General features: G+C 34.5%; 2 protein-coding genes across 11 annotated transcripts; one reads left to right on the top strand and one right to left on the bottom strand.

Annotated features, from left to right (window-relative positions):
• Positions 1-752: 752 nt before the first annotated feature.
• Positions 753-10,854, bottom strand: LOC101245589 (NADPH:adrenodoxin oxidoreductase, mitochondrial). 9 transcript variants are annotated; one of them, XR_011211660.1, is made up of 14 exons: positions 10,723-10,854; positions 8,179-8,374; positions 7,994-8,098; positions 6,941-7,054; positions 6,771-6,824; positions 6,435-6,551; positions 5,425-5,534; positions 5,223-5,296; positions 5,006-5,067; positions 3,586-3,784; positions 2,185-2,248; positions 1,908-1,975; positions 1,486-1,723; positions 753-1,369 (listed from the first exon to the last, which is right to left on the bottom strand). XR_011211660.1 is itself a non-coding variant. In XM_010315751.4 (14 exons), exons 2-14 carry the CDS (start codon positions 8,290-8,292, stop codon positions 1,136-1,138), a joined length of 1,473 nt encoding a protein of 490 aa, XP_010314053.1. In that variant the 5' UTR covers positions 8,293-8,374; positions 10,723-10,854; the 3' UTR covers positions 753-1,135. The 9 variants fall into 9 exon arrangements, 6 of the variants coding, with proteins under 6 accessions (XP_010314053.1, XP_004230380.1, XP_019067308.1 ...); XR_002026533.2 differs by having other exon boundaries at positions 1,486-1,690; XR_002026535.2 differs by having other exon boundaries at positions 1,486-1,651.
• A 3,351-nt stretch (positions 10,855-14,205) lies between these two features.
• LOC101245294 (uncharacterized) lies at positions 14,206-22,021 on the top strand. Of its 2 annotated transcripts, none has more exons than XM_004230331.5 (8): positions 14,206-14,720; positions 14,893-15,032; positions 15,114-15,309; positions 17,779-17,852; positions 19,816-19,965; positions 20,337-20,622; positions 21,065-21,298; positions 21,387-22,021. In XM_004230331.5, the coding sequence occupies exons 3-8, from the start codon at positions 15,163-15,165 to the stop codon at positions 21,753-21,755; spliced, it is 1,260 nt and encodes a 419-aa protein (XP_004230379.4). In that variant the 5' UTR covers positions 14,206-14,720; positions 14,893-15,032; positions 15,114-15,162; the 3' UTR covers positions 21,756-22,021. The 2 variants fall into 2 exon arrangements, with proteins under 2 accessions (XP_004230379.4, XP_025888802.1); XM_026033017.2 differs by having other exon boundaries at positions 14,380-14,720; positions 15,121-15,309.
• The last annotated feature ends 423 nt before the right edge of the window (positions 22,022-22,444 follow it).

The following is a 22,444-nucleotide window of genomic DNA, read 5'->3' as shown; positions in this document are numbered from 1 at the left end:
TGCTCGAACTCAGGATCACTCAGAAGCTATGAGACCTACGCGCTAGCCAACTGCGCCACCACCCCACATGCTATCCCTTCACTCTTTTTCCTATTTCTAACCAACAACAATCATTTCATTGGACTGATTGCTTATAGAAATGATGGTGATCATCACCGTCGCCCTACCCAATACGAAAAATTTGTAATTTCAAATTGAAATTGGTGAGTAATGTTTGAACGTATATTAGAACAAAGAATAGCCAAAACGGTACAACCATGAACCTCACCTCTCTCATTTCAAGTGAGGACATCATTGTATAAAGGAGTTTAGAATAATGGGTTGCTATATGGTAGAAAATTAGCTTTCGTAGTTAATGCCAAGTAGGAAAAATTAATTATCCAAAAGCAACTAAAATTATTGTTTTTACTTGTCTCCATTTTTACACATGAGATCTAAAAAAGGCTATCTTTTTGTATTCATTTTTGTAAATGGTCAAAAGATCCATACTTCCTCACTGAAGTATGCTTTTGGAGAAGTGTGACCTCTAAAATTTATATACATGTCTTGTCGATACTTTTACCCTTCTCCACATGAACCATCTATTTCGTAGGCTTATAATTCGAATAAGCACGTTCTCAAAAAGTTTTGTTTTTACTTTTTTTGGGTCATATGTTCTCAAAATAGTTGAGAAGAAATACTAGATACTAAAGAAATAAAGACACCTATATCATGGTTGCCTTTTCATGTTGAACAGTCAGCCCAAAAGATGATTATATAACTAAAGTACTTTGATTTCTCAGTGTGGCGATTGCCCATAAATTGCTTTAGTGTGCACTGCACTTCATCTAATTCAACTAACTACCAAAAATTGGAGGAATCAATGCATAAGCTGAGCCTTTAGTGATGGTGGCTGTATTACAAAGCACAACACTAGTCCCTGCCTCAACCATGTCAGAAAAAGGTTCCAGGACGTGAAGAGCTCAAAACAGAGCTAACCGATTATTTATCATCTTTTCTAAGAAAGAATGCACAGCAAATTCTCTTAAATGCCGAGGGCTAAAAGCAATGCACACATCTGAAAGAGTTATAGAGTTCGGGCTTTACCATAAAACCACAGATGTAAGCAAAATCTGCCATCTTGGAGACACTTTTATCACTTGGTGGCAACTTCTAATAAATCCTCCCAAGAGGTAAGCTTTTCCCTGGGTTTGTTTTTCAGACTACCTCTTCTTTTCTCTTCACTCTCTATCTTTTCCCAGCCACCAAATGGAACAATTTTGACATTCCTGCTATCTAGCAATTGGAGGAGGCCCTCCCTTCCGGACTTAGATAGGCCAGATCTTGATGTTACCACTCCTCTCTCAACATCTTCTGATATGCTAGCGACCTGCTATGTCTAATGATTAGCAAAGCAAACTAAATAAAATTCTAGAATGCAAATTCTTTGGTCATGATGAAGGGGGATAGATAGTAAAGCATCAGGTTGTGATTGAATGCACTTACAGTTTCTTCAGCACAGTAAAGATTTGTAGCAATTATCCCAGTTGGTCCTCTCTTCAACCACCCACATACATACAAGCCTTTCTCGACTAGTGCATCTTCAGAAGCTTCACTTAAAACACGTCCCTGAACATTTGGAACAATACCTGGAATAGCAGGTCCTGATCATCTAAATTTGCAAGAGTGAGGGACCACGCCGCAATCAAAGCTTACATGCAATTAATGTGAAAGACGAAAACACCTTTCAACAGGATGGGATAAAAAATGGAATCAAAACCACAAATGTGAATGGAAGTATTTGTAAATAACTAATAGAAAAAACAAATGATGAATTGACAACTTGAAATTATAGAGAGATCTATTTAAGCGAGGAGCTTTAAGAACAACCAACATGTTTGTCATGATTTATAGCTTTCATCACATACCTTTACGGTGATCAAAAGGCAAGCCAGCAACAGGTATCGACTTGTAACCAACACTCTTCAATACCAGCCTACAAACAAGAGCAGTAAAACGCATCAACATTCAGTACAGAGACAAGTTTAGCTGCAAATAAAGAAGAAATTAAAAAGGGTTTTCCTACACCACTGCAATATGAAATAAAATCTAGAACTGTAGCAGTTTCTTACATCTTATATGACACTTGGTAGAAGGAAGAAAAGATTTTAAATGCAGGAAAAAAAGAAAACTAAAGCAGTGTACCCGCATTCCATTTCTTCAAAAAGTCCAGTACCAACAGCAATTTGTTTCCCAGATCCAACATCTTCTGGAGGAAGAAAAAGTTCGGAGTTAGAAGAAGTTCTCTCATGAACAGGATCTTCAACATGCACATTTATAAAATATAACTCTGACATAATGCAGACACTGTGAAGTCTTTCACATCTTTTGGGGCAAACTAAACAAACAAACACGCAGACACAAAATATTGCAGGGTTATTTGGTTTTCACACAAATATTGTAGATTTTAGTGTATGTAACAACTACAAACTTGCACAGACCTTCGACCAATCCATCAGGCAGCCTGCGACAACCCACAAAGATGTAACCTGCTCATCAAAGCTGAAGGATGTGGCTAATAATGAATGTTCTAACTAGGAAATAGACCTGGAATCTCCAAGTATTTACTCGTTCTTATGCCTCAACCACTCAGTCACCCGTTATTGTACAGAAATGGCAATAACGGCAAAGGCCTTTGGATTAATTAGTACATACACATGTCTTATCAGACATTTGGTTAGTTACATAAAAAACTGAATTCACATTGTATAAGCACATGTTTAATCTGAAATGGATAGAAATAGGTAATATTAATTACCTTGGCGTCTCTCACACATCTATTGTGATCAGTGACGGAGGCATTTTCCAACTGAAAACTTAGAAATAGGAAGAGAAATCGGTGAACCTAAGATGATTCCCCCTAGAGATCATGTGGGTCCTGTGGAAGGAAGAAAATAGGAGAGCTTCTGGTGGGATAGATAATTCTTATGTACATTTGAGGAATAGACACTTATTTCTAGTTTCATTTTACTCTTCCATGAAGTGGATATGTACAGATGATCAGGAAACGTCCGTGGAGGATCATAATACATAGTAAAGTTGCCACTTTTTGGTAAACCGCTTGGCAGATGTATATGAAAGATTTTCCATTATTAGCAAAATTATTTAATTCATCATGTTAATGTAATAAGGCGCAAAAGTATTTTAATCACATTATATGCTCTTATCCACGTGTTGCTATACACTTATTGGACATTCTATCTCAACAGAATAATATAGAAACACTACAATAAAAAATGTGCACACAAGCATACACTCAGTCAAATACATGAATTGCACAAACACATACATCATACATGCACACCTAACAAAAGATAAATCCTCATCAAACAATCCTTTTGTATACGTGTTTTGTTGCGTGATTTCCCCATCATATCAATAAAATTTTAACAACATTAAACGTCCTCGCCAGACAATGTCAACTCCATGCTAAAATGATTAAATAGAAAAAGGGTAAAAGCAGAAAATTCTATTGAAGAACATATACCCAAAAAAACAAAAGAAGTGTAAGGCATTTTATAAGCATACAGTTCTCTCACAGTTAACCTTTAAGAATTGTCCTCTCCATCCGCAAACCACCAACATGACCACTTCTACAATCTGATTCCAGGAACCTGTCTGGTTTCCTGAAGAAAACAAAGTGCAGTTCTTTTTGACCTGGATTGCATTCGGAAGTTGCAGGAGTGGCTGCCTTAGAGAGCAGTTCATGAATTCTCCTTTTAATCCGGTTATTCTTTAGTTCTTCCTTTGCATACAAAACAAAAGACCAGAATACTCAACTTGAGGATACCAAAGTTATACATAACAATAGTGCATAGAAGCAACTTGAAATTCGTGGAGCAAAGTGCATCAATCCCTCTTTAGTTTAAGTGGTGTTAGGTTCAAAAAATTGAAGAATAGCTTTTCGTAGGAACACAGATTTTGCAAAAACTGTTTTCAAATTTTTAAAGCAAAGTCCACCTTAGAAAGTTAAGCATTTTGATCTTGCAACTTTTTTCTTCTTCCAAGGCATTATAGTCCTTCAAGCTTTTGAAGAGTAGCAACTGTTCTTTATGCTAAATATAATAACAATTTTAGCATACAGGATACAATATTCAATGAGAAACACATAACAACCAACTAACATGATGAAATATAATGAAAATCACATGTCATCCACCTTTGCCTACAATCAGAACAATTGTTTGACAACTGCTTTTTCAGTTAATTTCTAGGGATGTGCAATAACTCTGTTTTGAAGAATCCAAACATTCAAATGAAATCATGAGGAAACTAACTTCTGTTCAAATTTGTTTGTCTTGGTCCAACGGGAGTAGAGTTTAAGAGAGTCAGAAGACTTTTTGATCATGTGATCAAAAACTAAAGAAATGTAAAAGGTACCAAAATGTCCTTTAATCTTGTGGCCTTAAATATGTCATGTTGGATGTGGGAATAAATGAGCTGTCAAATCAGGAAAGAGACATTCTTTTTACGATAAAACAAAAGGAGAAAAAGACAAACAAATTAAAATGGAGGAAGTAAGAAGACAACTCCTCACACCATCTAGGACCCCAAGTCTCTACCACATCCAATCAGCTTTTCAACAAGATAGGTTTCACTTTTCTCAAAAGGATCCAGCATGGCACATTATCCTCATTCTTGCACTTTATTTTACATATCTTTTACTTTCTTCATTTGAAAAGACAAGTCAGACAGAAACACTTGAGATCAAATTCAAACTTAATTTTATAGTTTAAGAACCATTAGGTCTTTTTCTCTTTAATCATATGGTTGTATCTCCATCTCTTTTCTTTCTTCTTTTATATGGTAGTTGAAGCTAAAAGGAGAAACAAGTTTAATCTTTCAAAAAGATCGAAGGGTTTATCTAAAGAAAAGCAGTGGAAACAATTATGCCACAAAAGAGTAAAGTTTAAGGGTACATCAGTTTCTTAGGAGCCTTAACCAGTTATATAGATAGCAGGCATACCTCATCTACTGGGGTTTTACTTAAATCCGCTTGCCGAATTCCAACGGATAGGTCCTTGATACCTGAAGCAACATAAATTTCATTAACAACCCAATTACTGGCGCAAATAATATCTGGATTTAATTATCTTGCAATTGTAAAGTTAAATAACATGTTGAATGGAAGTGGAGGAGCTGGAACCAGCAATCTTAGACAGACAAAATATCCACGAACTCACGTAGAACTTCACGCAGTTCTTTTGCCGTGAAGGCTGCTTGTGCTGCTCCACGTCTTCCAACCAAATACACTTTTCTGAAAATATTCAAGCATAAGCGTCATCATTTAAATACAAAATGATTTTTTGGTACATATTTAACTACAACATGTGATGACATTTAAGTTGAAAAAGACCCAAAAAAAACAGAAGGCAAAAAGCAAACCTAATGGAGCTCTCGCTTAAAGCTGCCAAAGCATGGCAGGAGATATCAGTTGTTGCCAATTCACTAGTTGGTCGTAAAAGGATCCGCGCCACATCAAGAGCTACATTTCCCTTAACAAAAGTGATAAACGCTTAGCAAGGAACTACATTCCACTGTGCCTACTCTTTGACAGAGTTCTAAACAGATAAGTTCTAGGGTGACTTCCTAGAGAAGATTTTGTTTCAAAGTAATGCAAACATTTCATGAAAAGATACCTTCTCTAATAAGACACTAATGCATTTACCAATTTCCCCCATAGACACTCAGACTATAAACCAATGAGTTGGTTGGCATATTAATGCAGTGAAGCATCCAATGTGGAGAAACATACTGTAGGTATCAACTATCAATTAAGCACCAGAAGTCAGCCCCTAGCCCAGTATAAACATTAACAGATGTCTACATGGTAAGCTCTGGTTGTGATTAAATTATACAGCATCATGAAGACAGACAGAGATAGAGGAAAAGATTTGTCAGGCTTATTATCAACCCAAAAAAAGGCATAGGGACTTGTTCCATTGATTTAGTTAAATCTTAACTAAAAATTGTTAATCCAAGAAGAGGACTCACTATGCAATTTAAAGTTAACCAAATAGATTTTTTTAAATGACAGCAGTGTCAAAGCCAGCTTGTGTACCCTCGACTATTCTATCATGTACTGTCAGCTCGAGTATTCCATCGGTCCACTAGCATAGGTATAGATAACTGTCTAACAATGCACTGGAAGATGGACAAAATCACCTAGCGTGTTTTGTCTGGAATTTGATCATGAGACTTAATGGCTCTCCTTCCACTTCATTGGCAACTAGGCCATACCTATGGATGCACACAATTTGCTTTTTAAATTTAAGCAAATAGTGGCTTCTTTTATAAAGTTGAATACACACGTCTACAGACTAAAAGTACAATTTTACCACAATCGGAACTCTGCTTGCACATGGAATAGTATTATGGACACTATATAGACATACCTGACCAATAATAACAGCAGTATCGGAGCTCTTCAAATCTGGTGCCAGATTTCGGCAGTCTGGGTGGCCATTATACCACCAAACAAATTCTCTGGCAGCGTATATGCCAGACAGATCCTACAAGACATGCAGCGTTAGATGGATAAACAGAAACTATGTTTCTTTAAGAAATAAAAGAAGCATAGTGGTAGAAGAAGATTTAATCAAATGATACCATCAGTACTTATTTTATTTCTTTGATAGTTATGGAGCCATCGCCCATCAGTACTATTTGTTCCCCAAGACACTAACTATAAAGGAAGGAAACTCAACAAAGCCACCCCACGAGTAACATACTTCTCTGGGTATTCCTAGAGCTTGATCACTTTCAGCTCCATAAGAAAGCACCACCTGCAAAATGATATAATAAGTTAGAATCTGGTGGATAATACATACTGCACTATGAAAGTAAAAAATGTAGGAGGATCAAATGCATCCTCATCATTGTGTAGAGTCTTCACTCTCACCGCATCATATAATTCACGCAGCTCAGCCAAAGATATAGATGCTCCAAGAGAAACATTCCCAATGAACGAGCAACGTCTATTTTGAGCAACCCGAGAAAACTGGTTCGTCACAACCTGTTGCAAGTATTCTGGTAAACTAAGAGTTAATAAGAGCAGTATTTCAGCAAGTTCTAAAAAGAAAACTACTCCAAAAGGTTATTTTACAACTCCGGTTTGTTCAGCAAGATTTTGTTTGCTTACTTGTTAATTGCTTTTCTTTGTCTCAAATTGAAGCATTCTGTTAATAACTCAAGAATACTTTGCTTTACTCATATAGTGAAACACAAGATGGGTAGTTCATTATATACTACTCCTTGTCTCCAGAAAAGAATGACGATGTTTATAATATAAGGATCAAAGTCAGATCTTTTATCTGAATTGAGCTATGGGATTCTCAATCTTTTGGAGACGAAATTGACTTGCTTGGATAGGATTATATAAAAAGTAAAATAAAAAAAATTATAAAAAGATTTGTTCCCTTCTCCAAGTACTAATATGTCATATAAAATAAAATAGAGGAAGAGTACCATTAGCACCTACACAAATAATATAACAAGATATAAACTTGTCATTTAGAAAGAAAAGATCAAATTTTCAAGCAGTTATTACTAAATTTATTACCCAGAAAGTTCTCATCAAGTGAAAAGGTCTATCGGGGGTGGGTGGGTGGGGGGTGGGTGGGCTGCTTCTGCTTCTATAATTGCACAGTTCTTTAGCTATACGCTAACTGTGGAACGTATAGCCAGTTATTGGAGTACAACAAAAACAGGGTGAGTGCCTCAAGAGCTCAGGGTGAACTTATACAGTAATTTGCTCTTTGCCTGCCCCTACCCACCCAGCTATTAACTTTTAAAAAGTACTTCTGCCATCCCGACTATGTCCCATGTAAGAATTAAACTACCCTCCCCTCTTAAGATTTCGCCCTGCACTTCCCACCAGCTGCCTTTCCCTATTGGCATTACCATTCTGAAAAAAAAAAGAGATACAATGAAGGAGACTAATTAAGTATACGACCTTTGTTTCAGGATGATCAGGAGCCACTCCAGACCTGACTAATCCAAATGGCGTAGGTAACCGATCAACTATATCAACTTCAGCTCCCTCGTGAGCTTTCAAAATCTGGCAATAGTTAAAACAACTTATTACAACAATCAGAAAAATCAGAAATAGTATAAAGCTCAAAGCAGAGATAGTTGTACCTTATCGGCAGTATAGAACCCAGCAGGCCCGCTCCCCACGATGCAAACACGTAATGGTTCGGAAGAAACTGTAGAAAAGCTCCTGCAGAAATTGAGAGCTCTTGAAAGAGCCATCTCTCCAATTTTCTCTGTGCCGGCAATGGAGAAATTCTGTCTGCTTTGGTGACGGGTTATGCACACCAGGAGCTTTTAAGAGCTGTTTATAAAAACATGTCCAACATTTACGATGTAATTAAACTAGGAAATCGTTGAAGACCTAATTGAACCTACAAAATGATCCTTTCCTAATATCTGAATATTACAAAGAAATAGGTTCTTGTAAGACTTAAACTATTGAAAACACTCCAAAGGTAAATGAAATGAAAAGAACACTTAAAATGTCGAAGGAAATTGGAATAAGATGGAAAAACACTTCTCTGATTAAAACATTTCCATCTAAGAAGTGAAACTTCTAGCAGCATCAATACATATAATATCTATACATAATATGAATCTAAAGTACACAAAATTGATATTACATGCGGATATCCCAAGGAACTCGATTGAATGGCTGAAAAAGTATTATTCTTCAATCTATTGCGGTACGGCCGTTCCCTGGATCCCACGCCTATTCGGGCTGCCCTTTTTATATTCTCCATTTAAAACATGAATTCTTAAATATAATTGTCTTCTCAATGTTGATCTATATATTATAATCATTAAGGATTGGTTTGATTTTTTTCTCCAATTGAACTATAAAACCTTCAATTTCACATGGACATACCAAGCCCTGTGATTGTTGCAAAATATCATGGCAAATGCTAATTGGTGGCCTCAAAGATGAAACTGATTTAGAAACAAAAATGGAAGTTCAGGGCATACTCAACAGTTTAAGTGGAGCTAAATCAAATACAACAAACCCAACAAAGCCAACTACAAAGGTTGTATTAATCAATCAATTATGCGTCAATCCAACTCAACTATTGGTTTCTAACTCAGCCAGATGAAATAGCAATTCTCTCAAAGACCCAAGACTATAATCTGTATGGCAAAAAGGATGATGACAAATGAAAACATGAATGTGACAGGAAATGAAGAGTGTTCACCGGATAGCTTAGAACAAAAAGTAAATGCAGGATCTATAGAGTAGGATTGGGCATATAGGTACTAATCCTTGAAGAAGAGACAGAAAATGTTCTTTTCCAAGAAATGAGAGGAATGTCGTTTTCTATTATTTAAAGTTATTAAGTTAATAGCAACTCTTGCTTCCATGATTTAAAGTTATTAAATTATGCTTCACATGAAAATTATGAATCTAATGGTCATGAAAAGGATGGACCTCAGGATAGTTTAGATAAAAACTGAAGCAGATTACATACAAAATCATATTCTCTGACTCGTTGAAACATTAGATATCCTACTCTTTTTCCCAAGTTATTCTATTTGAATGAACTTTCCAACTACACGGCATAGGTTGACAAACTTGTTTGGGGAAAAATAAAAAAACAACATAGATTCACCAACTTATTTGGTGAAAACCAAAGTTGTAGCTGTTCCATACTTGAAAGAGCAGAGACAATCTTCAAGTACTTAAGCTTGTCTGTGACATCTTCCAACTCAAGATTCAACATAAATTTCCATAGAACAAAGTGAAAAACCAATCCAATCAGCAATCTAACTTTGTGAAATAAGCAAAAAAGAATAGTATGAACAACCAAAACATAGCATGACTGATAGTATATTAAAGATCCAGCACATTAATCAAGAAAGCATGTTCAAGAACAATGGAAGCTAAGTAAATACCCAAAAGAGAAATCATAAGTAAAAACAATAGTATGAACAATCAAACATAGCATGACCAATAGTATATTAAAGATCCAAACGTTAATCAAGAAAGCATGTTCAAGAACAATGGAAGCTAAGTAAATACCCAAAAGAGAAATCATAAGTAAAAACAATAGTATGAACAATCAAACATAGCATGACCAATAATATCAAAGATCCAAAACGTTAATCAAGAAAGCATGTTGAAGAACAATGGAAGCTAATAAGTCCAATGCCCACAAAGAATCATAAGCAGAAGTTAATCAAGAAAGCATGTTAAAGAACAATGGAAGCTAATAAGTCCAACACCCACAAAGAATCATAAGCTGTCAGTAAAGCATGTTCAAGAACAAGAAAATCTAACAAGTCCAACACCCACAAAGAATCATAAGCAGTCAAGAAAGCATGTTCAAGAACAGTGGAAGAAGCTAATAAGCCCAATGCCCACAAAGAATCATAAACAGAGGTTAATCAAGAAAGCATGTTCAAGAACAATAAAAGCTAATAATTCCAACACCCACAAAGAATCATAAGCAATCAAGAAAGCATGTTCAACAACAGTGGAGGAAGCTAATAAGTCCAATAAACCCACAAAGAATCATAAGCGCAGAAGTTGAGAATATAGTGAAATATTTCAGAAATGTTAAATATGAAATTGGATATGGCTAACAATCAATCCTAATGGAGAGATTGAATTTGGGGAAATTGAAGGACTCTACTAGACATGGAATGGAAATTTACCTCAAAAATTGCGAGGAAGAAAGAGAGGAAACGGAATTTTCTATTTTACAGAGGAGTGGTAGGGTTCACACCCATTTTTATAGCACCGTTACGCGTAAAAGTAAAAATCTAAAACGCGGGAGTTTCTTTTTTTTTTTTATTATTACAAAAGCACACTGCTTTTTGTTTCCTAATATCTATAAGAAAATAGATAAATAATAAAAATTTCATAAAAGGATTATTAAAAACTATGATTATTTTTTAAAAAAAATCAAAGGATTTTGTTTAAAATTTATACCAAAATTCATCTGTTGGTTTTTAAACGTGGCAAATCTGCATTGCCAGTTAGTGTTTTGCGCGAAAATAATCTATCAAAATTGATCATTCTTTAAAAATAAATAAAATTAATGGAGTTTTCTGGATGTTCTTTAAAAAAAGAAAATCCTTCGTTTTCTAATAATGTGCTTTAATTTTACCCTTCAATATTTTTTCTTGGGCTATTTTAGCTTGTTTCCAGTACTCCCTTCATTCGAATTGTTTGTCATGATTTCTATTTTTATAGTCAAACTATAAAAATTTTAACTAATATTATAAGATGTATTTTTTTATCATATTAATGTGCAAAAAATTGCAATTTATAGTACTTTTCATATAGTTTTAGAATGTCTAATTTTTTTGTTTAAAATATCGAATTAATGTGATCTAATTTAACTTGAAAAATTAGTCAAATTAACTTTCGAAAAACGCAACATGACAAACAATTCCGAACAAAAAAAGTATTTGTAATTTTCAATAAATTATGGATTCAGTTTATTTCTTTGTGCTTCAATTTAACTCAATGTGCTTTCGAACGTGTGAAAGTTCGTCAGAGAAATTGTTGGAGAATAAGTGACTCAAATTTGGATCTAGATTAGACTTTTAAGTTTGAAATCTTGTGTTTTAATATTCCTATTATGCAAATGCCCCTATTGAGAAAGCGTGAAAGTTTACCTATGGTGAATTCTTTGAGGAGGTTGAATTAAGTTAAAGAATAAAAGAGAGGTAATAGTCATAACTGAACCTATTTTCAATTTACTTGGAATATGATCTTAAATAAAAAGTTATTGTTTATTGTGCCTTTACTATTGTTTTATGTTGTTGTGGTTATTATTTATTTCTTTATATGATGTATAATGTATGCATATCTGTGATGTTTACATTATCTCTGTTTTCTCCTTTTGAATTTTCTTCAAGTATAGTTACTTGAGCCAATTGTCTTTCATGAATAATTTTCATGATATATATAGGAGTAGAATGAATTTGTATTAATATCCTTCTTAAAATTCACATGTGAAATTTTACTAATATAATGTTATTGCTTATATTTACAAGGCAAAAGAGTTCAAGCTAAAATAATCATATTTTTCTATCTGATGACTGCAGAGATGATAAAGATTATTTTAGGATTATGTTCAAACAAATTTTGAGACGCAATTTACCATATCATATACTTGAATTTAAGATGATCATTCAACAAATATATTAATTTTCGTATATCAAACAATATTTAGAGCTTTTTGATAATAAGAAATACTATTTTGCCGTTTTAATTTGTTTAACTTAGTTATTATTTGGATAGCCCAAAAAAATAAATTTTTACTATAATTTTTTTTTCATAACAATTTTGAACATTTATGATTGATAACAAACGAGAAATAGAGCTTTAATCACCCAACAATTATTTATAATTTGGCCGAATCCATAGGTAGCCTCTTAAATTTGACACCAATTTACATTTAGATACCTCAAATAAGTTTTGTTCATTTTAAACACCCTAAGTAGGAGTCTACTATGTCATTTTGACACCTTTTTGACGATCAGCTAAAAATTTTAAAAGAGGATTAGTTTATAGGACCATAATGCAGGTTTTCTATGACAAATAACAGATGATTTTTTTTTTTTGGTTAATGGCTATTTGCTGTGTAGATTGTTGAAGTAGGAAGGTTCTTGGTATTTTTCGTATGAAAGCAGCTTATCACAAGAGATGCAGAGAACTGTGTGCTTATGGAAATTTTTGATTTTTTAGTTTTTGGCAATGTGTGATGACCAGGATTTAGATTTAGCTCTAATTTTCTTTCTAACTGGTGAATGTTACTATATAATATTTGTATTCAACAAAATCTTCTACCTAAACTCCATCAAGCATAGCAAATTCAAATTTGTATTCAACATCATGTTCAAGCTATAGATCTGATAGTTAATTTCTGGATCATCAGGTTGAACATAATGGATTTTACATGAACCAAAAAGTAAATAAGACCATTGTTGTGACTAGCTTCAGACATATGTAGACCGTAGAACTGCAACCAAGAAGCAGCAATTTACAACCATTGTCTTCCATTCCTTTTGTTTCCTCAAAAGTGACATGTGTTTTTTTTAAGTGAACATAATGGATTTTAAATGTCGTCTAAATTTTTTTTAAGTGACTAGTATTGTTTGAATTTTTATATTGAAAGATGAGACTCTCGTGATTCGACTTTTCATTGAATTTTACACTTAGAGAAAACTCAGTACACCTAATGCATTTTGAAAGCTACGCATTGAAAAAACTGAGGGTCAGAATCAAAGAAGATACATACAATTTGTGATTGTTGACCAAAGACAAGATCCAGAAATAAGAATGTTAGAGAAGTAGTTAAGAATGTGTAGTTGGTTAGCTCTACTCATCTTTGTTCATATTCCTCGTTGAGTACAATAGTAGTCTTTAACTCTTAATAGCTAAGTATTTAACAACTTGTTTTACAATGCATGTTAGTATAGTTATTACTTGCATTCTATCTTAATTAAAAATCAAGCACTGTCAGAAAATCCCATCAGTGACTTTTTGAAGTCCTCTCCTTATTCATATATTTTTTTTTTAAAAAAATAAGTTTTATATGTTCGAAGTCTGCATTGAAATTTAGATTAAATTCATTGCAGTATCCATTTGAGAGTGACACTTCCAATAAGATTTTCTCTATACTCAGAACTGAAACTCAAAACCATTGAGTAAGAATAGAACAATTTCACTATCAATAGTTAATATACTACCATTTGAAGCAGCTAAAGAAAACCCTAAATTCTTACTCATTCTTCATTGCCAGAAGAAAATAGAATCAATGACTGTAAGTTCATCAAGTTTAATGTTATCACTTTGTTGATAAGTGCATTATGAATGAGATTTTCATAATAAGAAAATAAATCATATAACCCTACACAAGTATTACACAAATCAAGAAATTTTCTTGATTCAAATTTATCTTTATATGACATTTAAATCCTATTTTCTACTTTTGAAATTGCAATACAATTAATAAGCATTTCTAATTATGATTTAAAAAGGAAACATTATTCTGGTAGTTTGACGATCTATTACTATAATTATGATGTGGAAATGCAAATTTCTTAATAAAAATAGTGCAATCCAACTCTATACAGCCGTTTTTCTCCTTTATTTTAATTGCCCAATATTCTATTCTTATGCTTGCAATTTAAATATAGTATTAAGCAAGTCTTGAAAAATACATAAAAATGGATAAGACAAAAAATGTGGATGATTAGTGATGGTTAATAATCGATTTTATTTTGTTAAATATAATTATCGAATCATAGACAACTCAACAATAATATTTACTCGTCTTTTTCCACGAAACAAAAATTGCAGTTACAAAGGAAAAACAAACAAACAAGATTTATCCTTTTCTTTCCGACTGTGAAAAGATTTATCATTTCTTCGCAAGTTTTCCCGATCTGTGTTTTTCCATTAGTAATATAATATAATATAAGTTTTCCCCCTAAAGCCGCCATTATTGTTTCCCTGTCCCACAATCTGCAATTCACTAACAGCGCTTTCTTTTCGCCTAACATTTTTTTTCTAGTCACAGATCTATATAGTTCCGTCATATTCATCAAACTTCACTTTCTCCGACGATTTCATTGGGAGAAAGTGACCCAATTGGGCACTGTTCTTTGATTTCTTTTACCCAGATTGCATCGATAAGGTTAGTGGGTCTTTACCCTTTTCTGCGGACGCGCTAATTTTTTTTTTTTTTTTGGTGTTATGTAGGGTAAACCCCAGTTGGGATTTTTAAATCTGGTATACATTCAATGGGTTGTGTAATTTTTTAACCGAGTAGTTTTCTTGATAAGTTCAAGATTTTGTTATTGGGTTAGGGTTTTCCGATTTCCCGAGGTTGGTGTACATTCAATCAAAGGTGAAAAGCGAAGCATTCAATTGTAGCAGGGATTACTGCTATTTGGGGAAGAAGAGAAGTGCCTAAACATAGGGGTTTTGGAGTTGTTTCTTCAGTACTGTAAGTGGTTATACCTAGATTGTATCTGTTTATGTTTCAATTAATTTTAGTAATGGTACTGATTTTGATTATATTTCTAAGGTTTCAGAGAAGGGTGTTTGTGTTTGATGCTTGGTAGCCTGTGGAACAAATGGCTCCCATATTCTATATCCTCATTGCGTTGCCTTGCACAGTTGGTGCCATTGGACTGGCACTTTTGCACATTTACAGGCATCTTTTGAATTATACTGAGCCTACTTATCAAAGATACATTGTCCGCATCATCTTTATGGTTCCTGTGAGTGTGTTTTTCTCTCTCTTTATTCATCTTCTTGATTAAACCGGTTAAAGTGGTGTGTTTCTTTTCTCTCGACACTTTACAATGCGAAAGGGTGAACTACTTAGTGTTTCTAATCATCCGGTCCCACTATGACGCTGATACAGTGTATGAGTGTTATAATTGAAGTTCTTTGTAGTGGTAAGGAATGGGAGAAACTTGTGTTTAGGACATCCATGGTCGCTCTTTTTCACATGACAGTGGAACTTGTTTACTGTTTTCACTTTCAGACCTTCCAGGATATTTGACACCTTTCCATTTCATACAACTTTCAGGATTTCAAATTGTAATGTTGAATGTGATATTTTTTGTGTCAAGCTAGCTTTCAGTCTTTACCCTAATACTCTTTTCCACAATCTCAATTATCAATCAATATCATATACTCTACTAAATGTGACTCTACTGTATGTGAGTGTAATAAATCCATCTTTTTACCTTGCTGATTAGAAATTCAGCCAGCTACGTTGGAAACTATTGAAGTGTGTGACCATCTCAACACGCCCCCCCTCACATGCGGCTTGATTCTTTTTTCATATACCAAGCATGTGGATTTTTTTTTTAATTTGGGTGGCGGTGTGATTCAACCATAGGACCTCTGCCTGCTTTGATACTAACCATCCTCACATGTAGTCTTCATCTTTGCCTCTAGACTTATTGATACACCTCACAAGCCTGCAGGTGATTGGTGAATCTCATGTAGTTATGAACCAATAGGATATCAGAAAGCCATCCCTATGCTTTGCATAAAGTGTTTTAAGTATTGAGATTGAGGTTTTCTGGATTAGGAATCAGCTTTTATCTTGTGAAGTTATATGCTATCCAATTGTTGAACCTGATTGTTATATTGTTGTACTATCAATTATAACAGGCTTCAATAATGAAGAATTATATGAGTATTTTCGCTGGGCTTTGAGCGGACACCTAAACCAACAGGGAAATAGTAGGCTGTAATTGTATGACTGCACCTAAATCCCATCTTAGTGGAGAGCTAGTTCTTGTGGTTAGGGATGGCTTAATCTGTGAATAGTGTATATGCAGACACTTCTTTGAGACTAAGCTATCATGATGAGTAGTGTTTTTTTTTTAACAATTCTGAAATTTTGCTAAAAATATAATAGAATTAATAAATAATTTTCAAAACTTGCTGGTTAAAGTTTTTGTGAAGAAGTATATGCTTTAAAGACATCTTAATTTTTTTTTGAAGTGGTTTGAATGTGGGATCAACTGAGTATGTTGTTGTTTTGAATGTATATTTCAATGAAAAGTTCTTGTACTAACAAATACTCACATATGTTCAAGAAACTAGAAATATTCTAACAAGGTTATTTTGCACACTTTTTTTCCTTCAAAAAGCTTTTTCTTAAAAGTTATTCAAACTGCTTGTGGTTACCTAATTTGGCTCTGTGTTGGTATAAAGTTTTGACCAATAAACCTCATTGTATTTAAAATTATGTTGGTCAAAAATAGGGATCAAGTTGATTTGTGAACAGATTCATATTTTACTGTCTTTTGTTATTATTAGATGAAACTTAAAAGAGTAGTCATCCAGTTGGAGGTTGATCGTCCATAGGTTTTGGTAAAGCCGAATAACTAGTGTTGAAGATGTGGAAACTTTGTGGTATTTGTTAAATTGTAGAAGGAATCAGAATAACTAGTGTTGAAGATGTGGAAACTTTGTGGTATTTGTTAAATTGTAGAAGGAAATGTCTTTTGAGCTGTGGGGGTATATCCCAAATAGCGCCTCTCTACCCCACAAAGGTAGAGGTAAGCTCTTCAACCTATTCTTCGCAGACCCCACTTGTGAGATCAGACTAATTATGCTGTTTGTCCCAAAAAAAAAAGAGAGACTAGTTATGCTGTTGTTGTAGAAGGAAATATGTGCATGGTAGGATCTCAAATTCATCAACACTTGGTACTATTAAGTTCCATAAATGGAGTCAGAATCTGAATGTGGTGCTTAATGTGCAGTTGTACTATCATCAGTGTCCGTCGACTAATAAATAGAACTCCAGCACCAAGAGTGTTTTCGAAATGGTGGTTATCTTATTTTTGAAATGGGAATAATGGTTACTCTTTATTTAAATAAAGTCCCAGTAGCCTAGAGTATGTTTTTTTTTTATAATTGTTGTTTCAGATAGTACAAACTAAAGGTAAACTATAGATGCCACATGCACTGAATGTACCCCAACAGGTAATGAATATTAAAGTTATGAATCTTTATGGATGGACCATAAAGTCAGACATATAATCTGGGTGTTATGGTGTTTGACTTTTTAATAACATGAGAGTCCAATTTTTCCTATATGACCTTAACAAATATAGTTTCTGAACTAGCTTGACAGCTTGACTCTGAGCTGCATATTTCATTGTGCTGTACTTTTTGTTGAGTTCCACGTTAATGTTTAAAATTCTTATTTTCTCCTTTGACAGGTTTATGCATTAACGTCATTCTTTTCGCTCATCTTAAATGAGAGAGCCATCTATTTCAATTCCATTCGTGAAATGTAAGTACTGTTCAAGTTTGTATTTCGTGGTTTAGTGCATATTTTTTTCTTCTTGATGTTATTACAATATGACTGCCCATTGTTGCTCCATGGAATGATGCCCTGCCTTTTCTCTCTGTGTTCTGAACTTTTGTGACAAGTAGCTATCATGAATACTGATGGGATAATTGTAGTCATGAATCGGCTCTATGATGTGGAAAAACATGTATTTGTTCTTAACTTAATGAGATCCTCTTTCTATGGCCGAGTTTCTATTTGTTGACTTTTTAAATCTTTGCAGCACACATAGATGGGTAATAGTTAAAAGTTCTGTGAGTTCAACAAGATTGTTGTATGTCAGAAACTCAATTACGTAAACACACACTTTCAGCTATTCTACTGGATATATGCTACCTCTCACAAGTACTGAGTAACCCCGTTGACAAGGTTAAGCAGGTCGGAAGAAATCACCTTGTATCTTTTGTCTGCTAAAATTTGATCAATGGTATTCAAGGTTTTTACTCACTTCATTGATACCTTTGTGCTTTGTGCTTTGGGTGCCATAGGTCAAAAAATCTACTTCTTTAATCCTACATATGTAGAATGCGACTGGTTGTCACTATTAAGTTTGACTGCATGCTCAGATGTTGAGCCTACAGTGCATTATACTTTGAAATATGGATATGCATTCTCAGGCTCAGTTGCTTGACTTTCATTATGGCTGTTTGTGCTGTAAAGCCTTTGTAAAAATATTGAACGATATCTGAAATCCAAATCGAATTGATTGCACGATGTTTTTTTTCTTTAAGCTGAAGAAGACATTCACTATATGCTTTGTTCATCCAAACTGTGTTGACATTTCTGATATGGCACTCATATATCCAAGATTTATTTGAGCTGTCAAGTTCATTACCCAACTTGTAGACTGCTACTGATATATGAAGTCAACAAAAACCAAGAAGCTTGATGCGTCTTAAACCTAAAACCTTGAAGAATGTAAGGGAAAACCTTCAAATTTGTCAAAACGACAGAAGATATTGTTGACAGATGCTGATATGTTCAATAATTATGACTTGGAAGAGGTGTCATCTTCTCAAACAGACGATTGACTTAAGTATCCAGACCTTGTGAGCCAGACTTCTATGGATGCCTGCTAAGTATCCATTTCATTGGAACATTTGAGGGAGGAGGTCTCTTAGTTGAAAATGTTAAAAATATACTTAAATACTCTCACAGAACCTTTTCCAACTAACCTGAGCCTTTATGGCCATAGGCGTCTTTACCGCTCATTATTATCCAACAGGACTCTCTCCAGGGACTTCTGAAAGCTACTCTCGCTATCTTGTTCATTTATCCAACTAGCCCATCTACCCAAGAGTAGTGAAAATTCTATTGTCTAATTCACCTCTTTACATGACTACAGTTATCAACATCAGCGTTCAACGTATTCCAAGTTTTTTTTTCAGTTACTTCTCTAAAACATCCGGATTCTCATTGAAGGTTCCTTACAGCCCAATCTTATCTCTACATTGATTTACAAATCTCTAAACAATCAAAAAGGATTCTTGGCAAAAAATTGACTTCATATAAATGTACCAACATATCTATCTCTCCTTCCAACTAGTTATTGCCTATATGAACCTTTTGCTTTTCTTTCATTCTATTTTTTTGCAATCTGCATGGACTCTGAGAGATTATAGGTTGTTTGATCCATGATATTCCATGTGATTTTACCTTACCTCATTCCTTTATTAATCCTGGCTCCATTCTTAATAATATGTCTTAACTGCATATGTACGTAGGAAAAAATTAAGTCTTTTTTGTTCTCTGTGCTTGTAAATTACGTAACATATATTAGGTGGAAAGGAGTAGTTGGTAAATGATTTATATGCGTATGCATGTTATATTCGAACTTATGTCTCGAAACTTCTTATGGTGAAATTGTTTTGTTGATTGTGATTATTTAGTTCTAATCTCCTTTCAGATATGAGGCGTGGGTCATATATAATTTTCTATCACTCTGCCTGGCATGGGTTGGTGGCCCAGGGGCTGTTGTTCTAAGTTTGAGTGGCCGAATTCTAAAGCCAAATTGGTGTCTGATGACCTGCTGCTTACCTCCGCTTCCTTTGGATGGGTAAGTTGTGCTTATGCATGAAGCCACTTCTATTTAGTCAATGAAGAGCTATTCCTTTGAAAATTCTCCAGCATGAACTATTTCTAAAAAAAAAATTATATTACTCACAGGAATATGTAGTAGACTCGTTTTTTCTGGTTTTTGTGATTGAATGCATTGCATTTCTACACTTGAATTTGAGATGACTCCTTAAATTTCAATTGAATTAGTGATTCCCTTGATAACTATGACCAAACTATCGTCCCCTTGTTCTACATTTCTATTATGTAGGTCTCCATGTTGTGATGTTGTTCATTCATTTAAATGACTGGACTTTAATTCTCTTGTTTATTTATTTGAAATGTATTTCTGATAATGTTAAAGCAATGCAGGCGCTTTATCCGAAGGTGCAAGCAGGGGTGTTTGCAGTTTGTGATTCTCAAGCCCATATTAGTGCTCGTTACAATCATACTATATGTAAAAGGAAAATATGAGGACGGAAATTTCAGTCCAAGCCAGTCATACCTGTACCTCACAATTATATATACTATCTCTTACTCGATGGCACTTTATGCATTGGCTTTGTTTTACGTGGCATGCAAAGATCTGCTCCGTCCATTTAATCCAGTTCCAAAGTTCATCATTATAAAATCCGTCGTATTCCTTACGTACTGGCAGGTAACTCCCCAGATTTGCTTAGTTACATGCTATTTTCTCACTTTCCTTTTTGAGTAAACAAAATGTTATTCAGTTTTTGACTGCTGAACACTCTTTGGTTTCACCAAATCCGGCATCTAGCGTAATTCTGTTGTTACCTGGTACCATAACAACAATAATAATGATATTATTTCCACTGTCCCGTTTTCTGTGGCACACTTTTCTTTTAGTATGTGCCTGAAAACTGATTCTTTGCACTTTCTGGAAACTATTAAATCTTACCATCTCCATTTCACCCTTAACGATACCACTTTTTGCGACTGATCCTCTTCAGTTTTTTCTCCTTTCAGAAATTTTACTGAAGTCAAAGAAATTGACTGGCTTTTGTTTCATCTATTACAATTTACTGTGTAGAATGATGTTTGTAGGTATTATAATCATTCTTTTTAACTTCCTCTGCCAGGGTGTTCTGGTGTTTCTTGCTGCAAAGTCGGAGCTTATTAAAGATACCGAGGAAGCTGCTGAATTTCAGAATTTTATAATTTGCGTTGAGATGCTTATTGCAGCTTTTGCTCATCTTTATGCATTCCCATACAAGGAATATGCTGGTGCAAATATTGGTCCTCCTCGTGGTTTTACTGCTAGCCTTGGACATGCCCTTATGCTAAATGACTTTTACCATGACACGGTTCACCAGGTAAGACAGACACTTGCTCATTTTCACTTGTGCTGTATGTGTACTCCAGATGTGTCCTAACAAATTCTATTTGCTTCCATGAGTGTAGTTTGCTCCTACTTATCATGATTATGTTCTTTATAATCATGGTGATGCCGAAGAAGGGGGTGCAACAAAGTACAGGGCAAGGACTTTTGTCCCAACTGGCCCAGAGATGGATACTGTTAGGAAAAACAAGCACATAATTGGGAACAAACAGGAAGATGTACAATTATCTACTCTCTCCCCATCTGCTAATAACAACAATCCACAAAATCCTGTTGCAGGCCAACAAACAGGGAAATCGGAGGCAATGAACTACTCTTTGCTTATGGATGCATCAACTAATGTTTCAGCACCCTATGACCTATCACTGATTGATGTAGATATTTCAACTTATCCATCTAAGGTACCTGCAGCCAATCCTGGGTCAAGGTGATGCTATTGAATTTTTCAACCATGTGTGGATTCATTTTGTTTGGGAATTAGATATGGCCAGCGTCACACGTGAAACTGAGTATGTCGCTGTGAAGCTCACAGTTGTAACTTTAGTTTGTAAATGTAGGCAAAGCTAGTTTTCTACCATGTACTTTTGATTGTGTGCTCCCATTTCCATATGTAGTGTAATTAAAGAAAACCTCAGTTATGTTACATTTGGATGTGTTTAACAAAAGCTCATCATATTTTATCCGTCTTTTAATTCAATTATCTGAATGACTCTATTGCTTTGGGGCACTAATCTGTGGTGTACTGTTGTTGCACTGTGGTTCCTAATATGAACTATTTGAACATTTTTTGTTTATGTGGCACATTGTTTTTAACCCACACCCTTTAGGCGCATGAAGATATTAAATTGGGCCTCTTTTTTTTTTTTGAAAAAAAACTATTATTTCTTCTGCGTCTTCTTTGACACTCCTTCCTCCATCACACCACATTTTACCACTATCACCGCTGCTACACACCCCTTTTTCTTCCTCTTATTTTCTCTTGATACTTAACCTTTTTTTAGCTCCATTGTTGTTATATTTTTGGCCCCATTGTCATCCATATTAGAATTGGTTGCACCACCATTGAAACCACCATTCCATCATTATTATCGTCATTTTCTTTCATGTTTAATTTGTAAAG

The sequence above is a fragment of the Solanum lycopersicum genome, chromosome 1 (genome assembly GCF_036512215.1).
Source record: "Solanum lycopersicum chromosome 1, SLM_r2.1".
Classification (NCBI taxonomy): domain Eukaryota; kingdom Viridiplantae; phylum Streptophyta; class Magnoliopsida; order Solanales; family Solanaceae; genus Solanum; species Solanum lycopersicum.
Note: the sequence above shows the minus strand (reverse complement) of the source record. Positions and strands in the feature narration are given on the sequence as shown.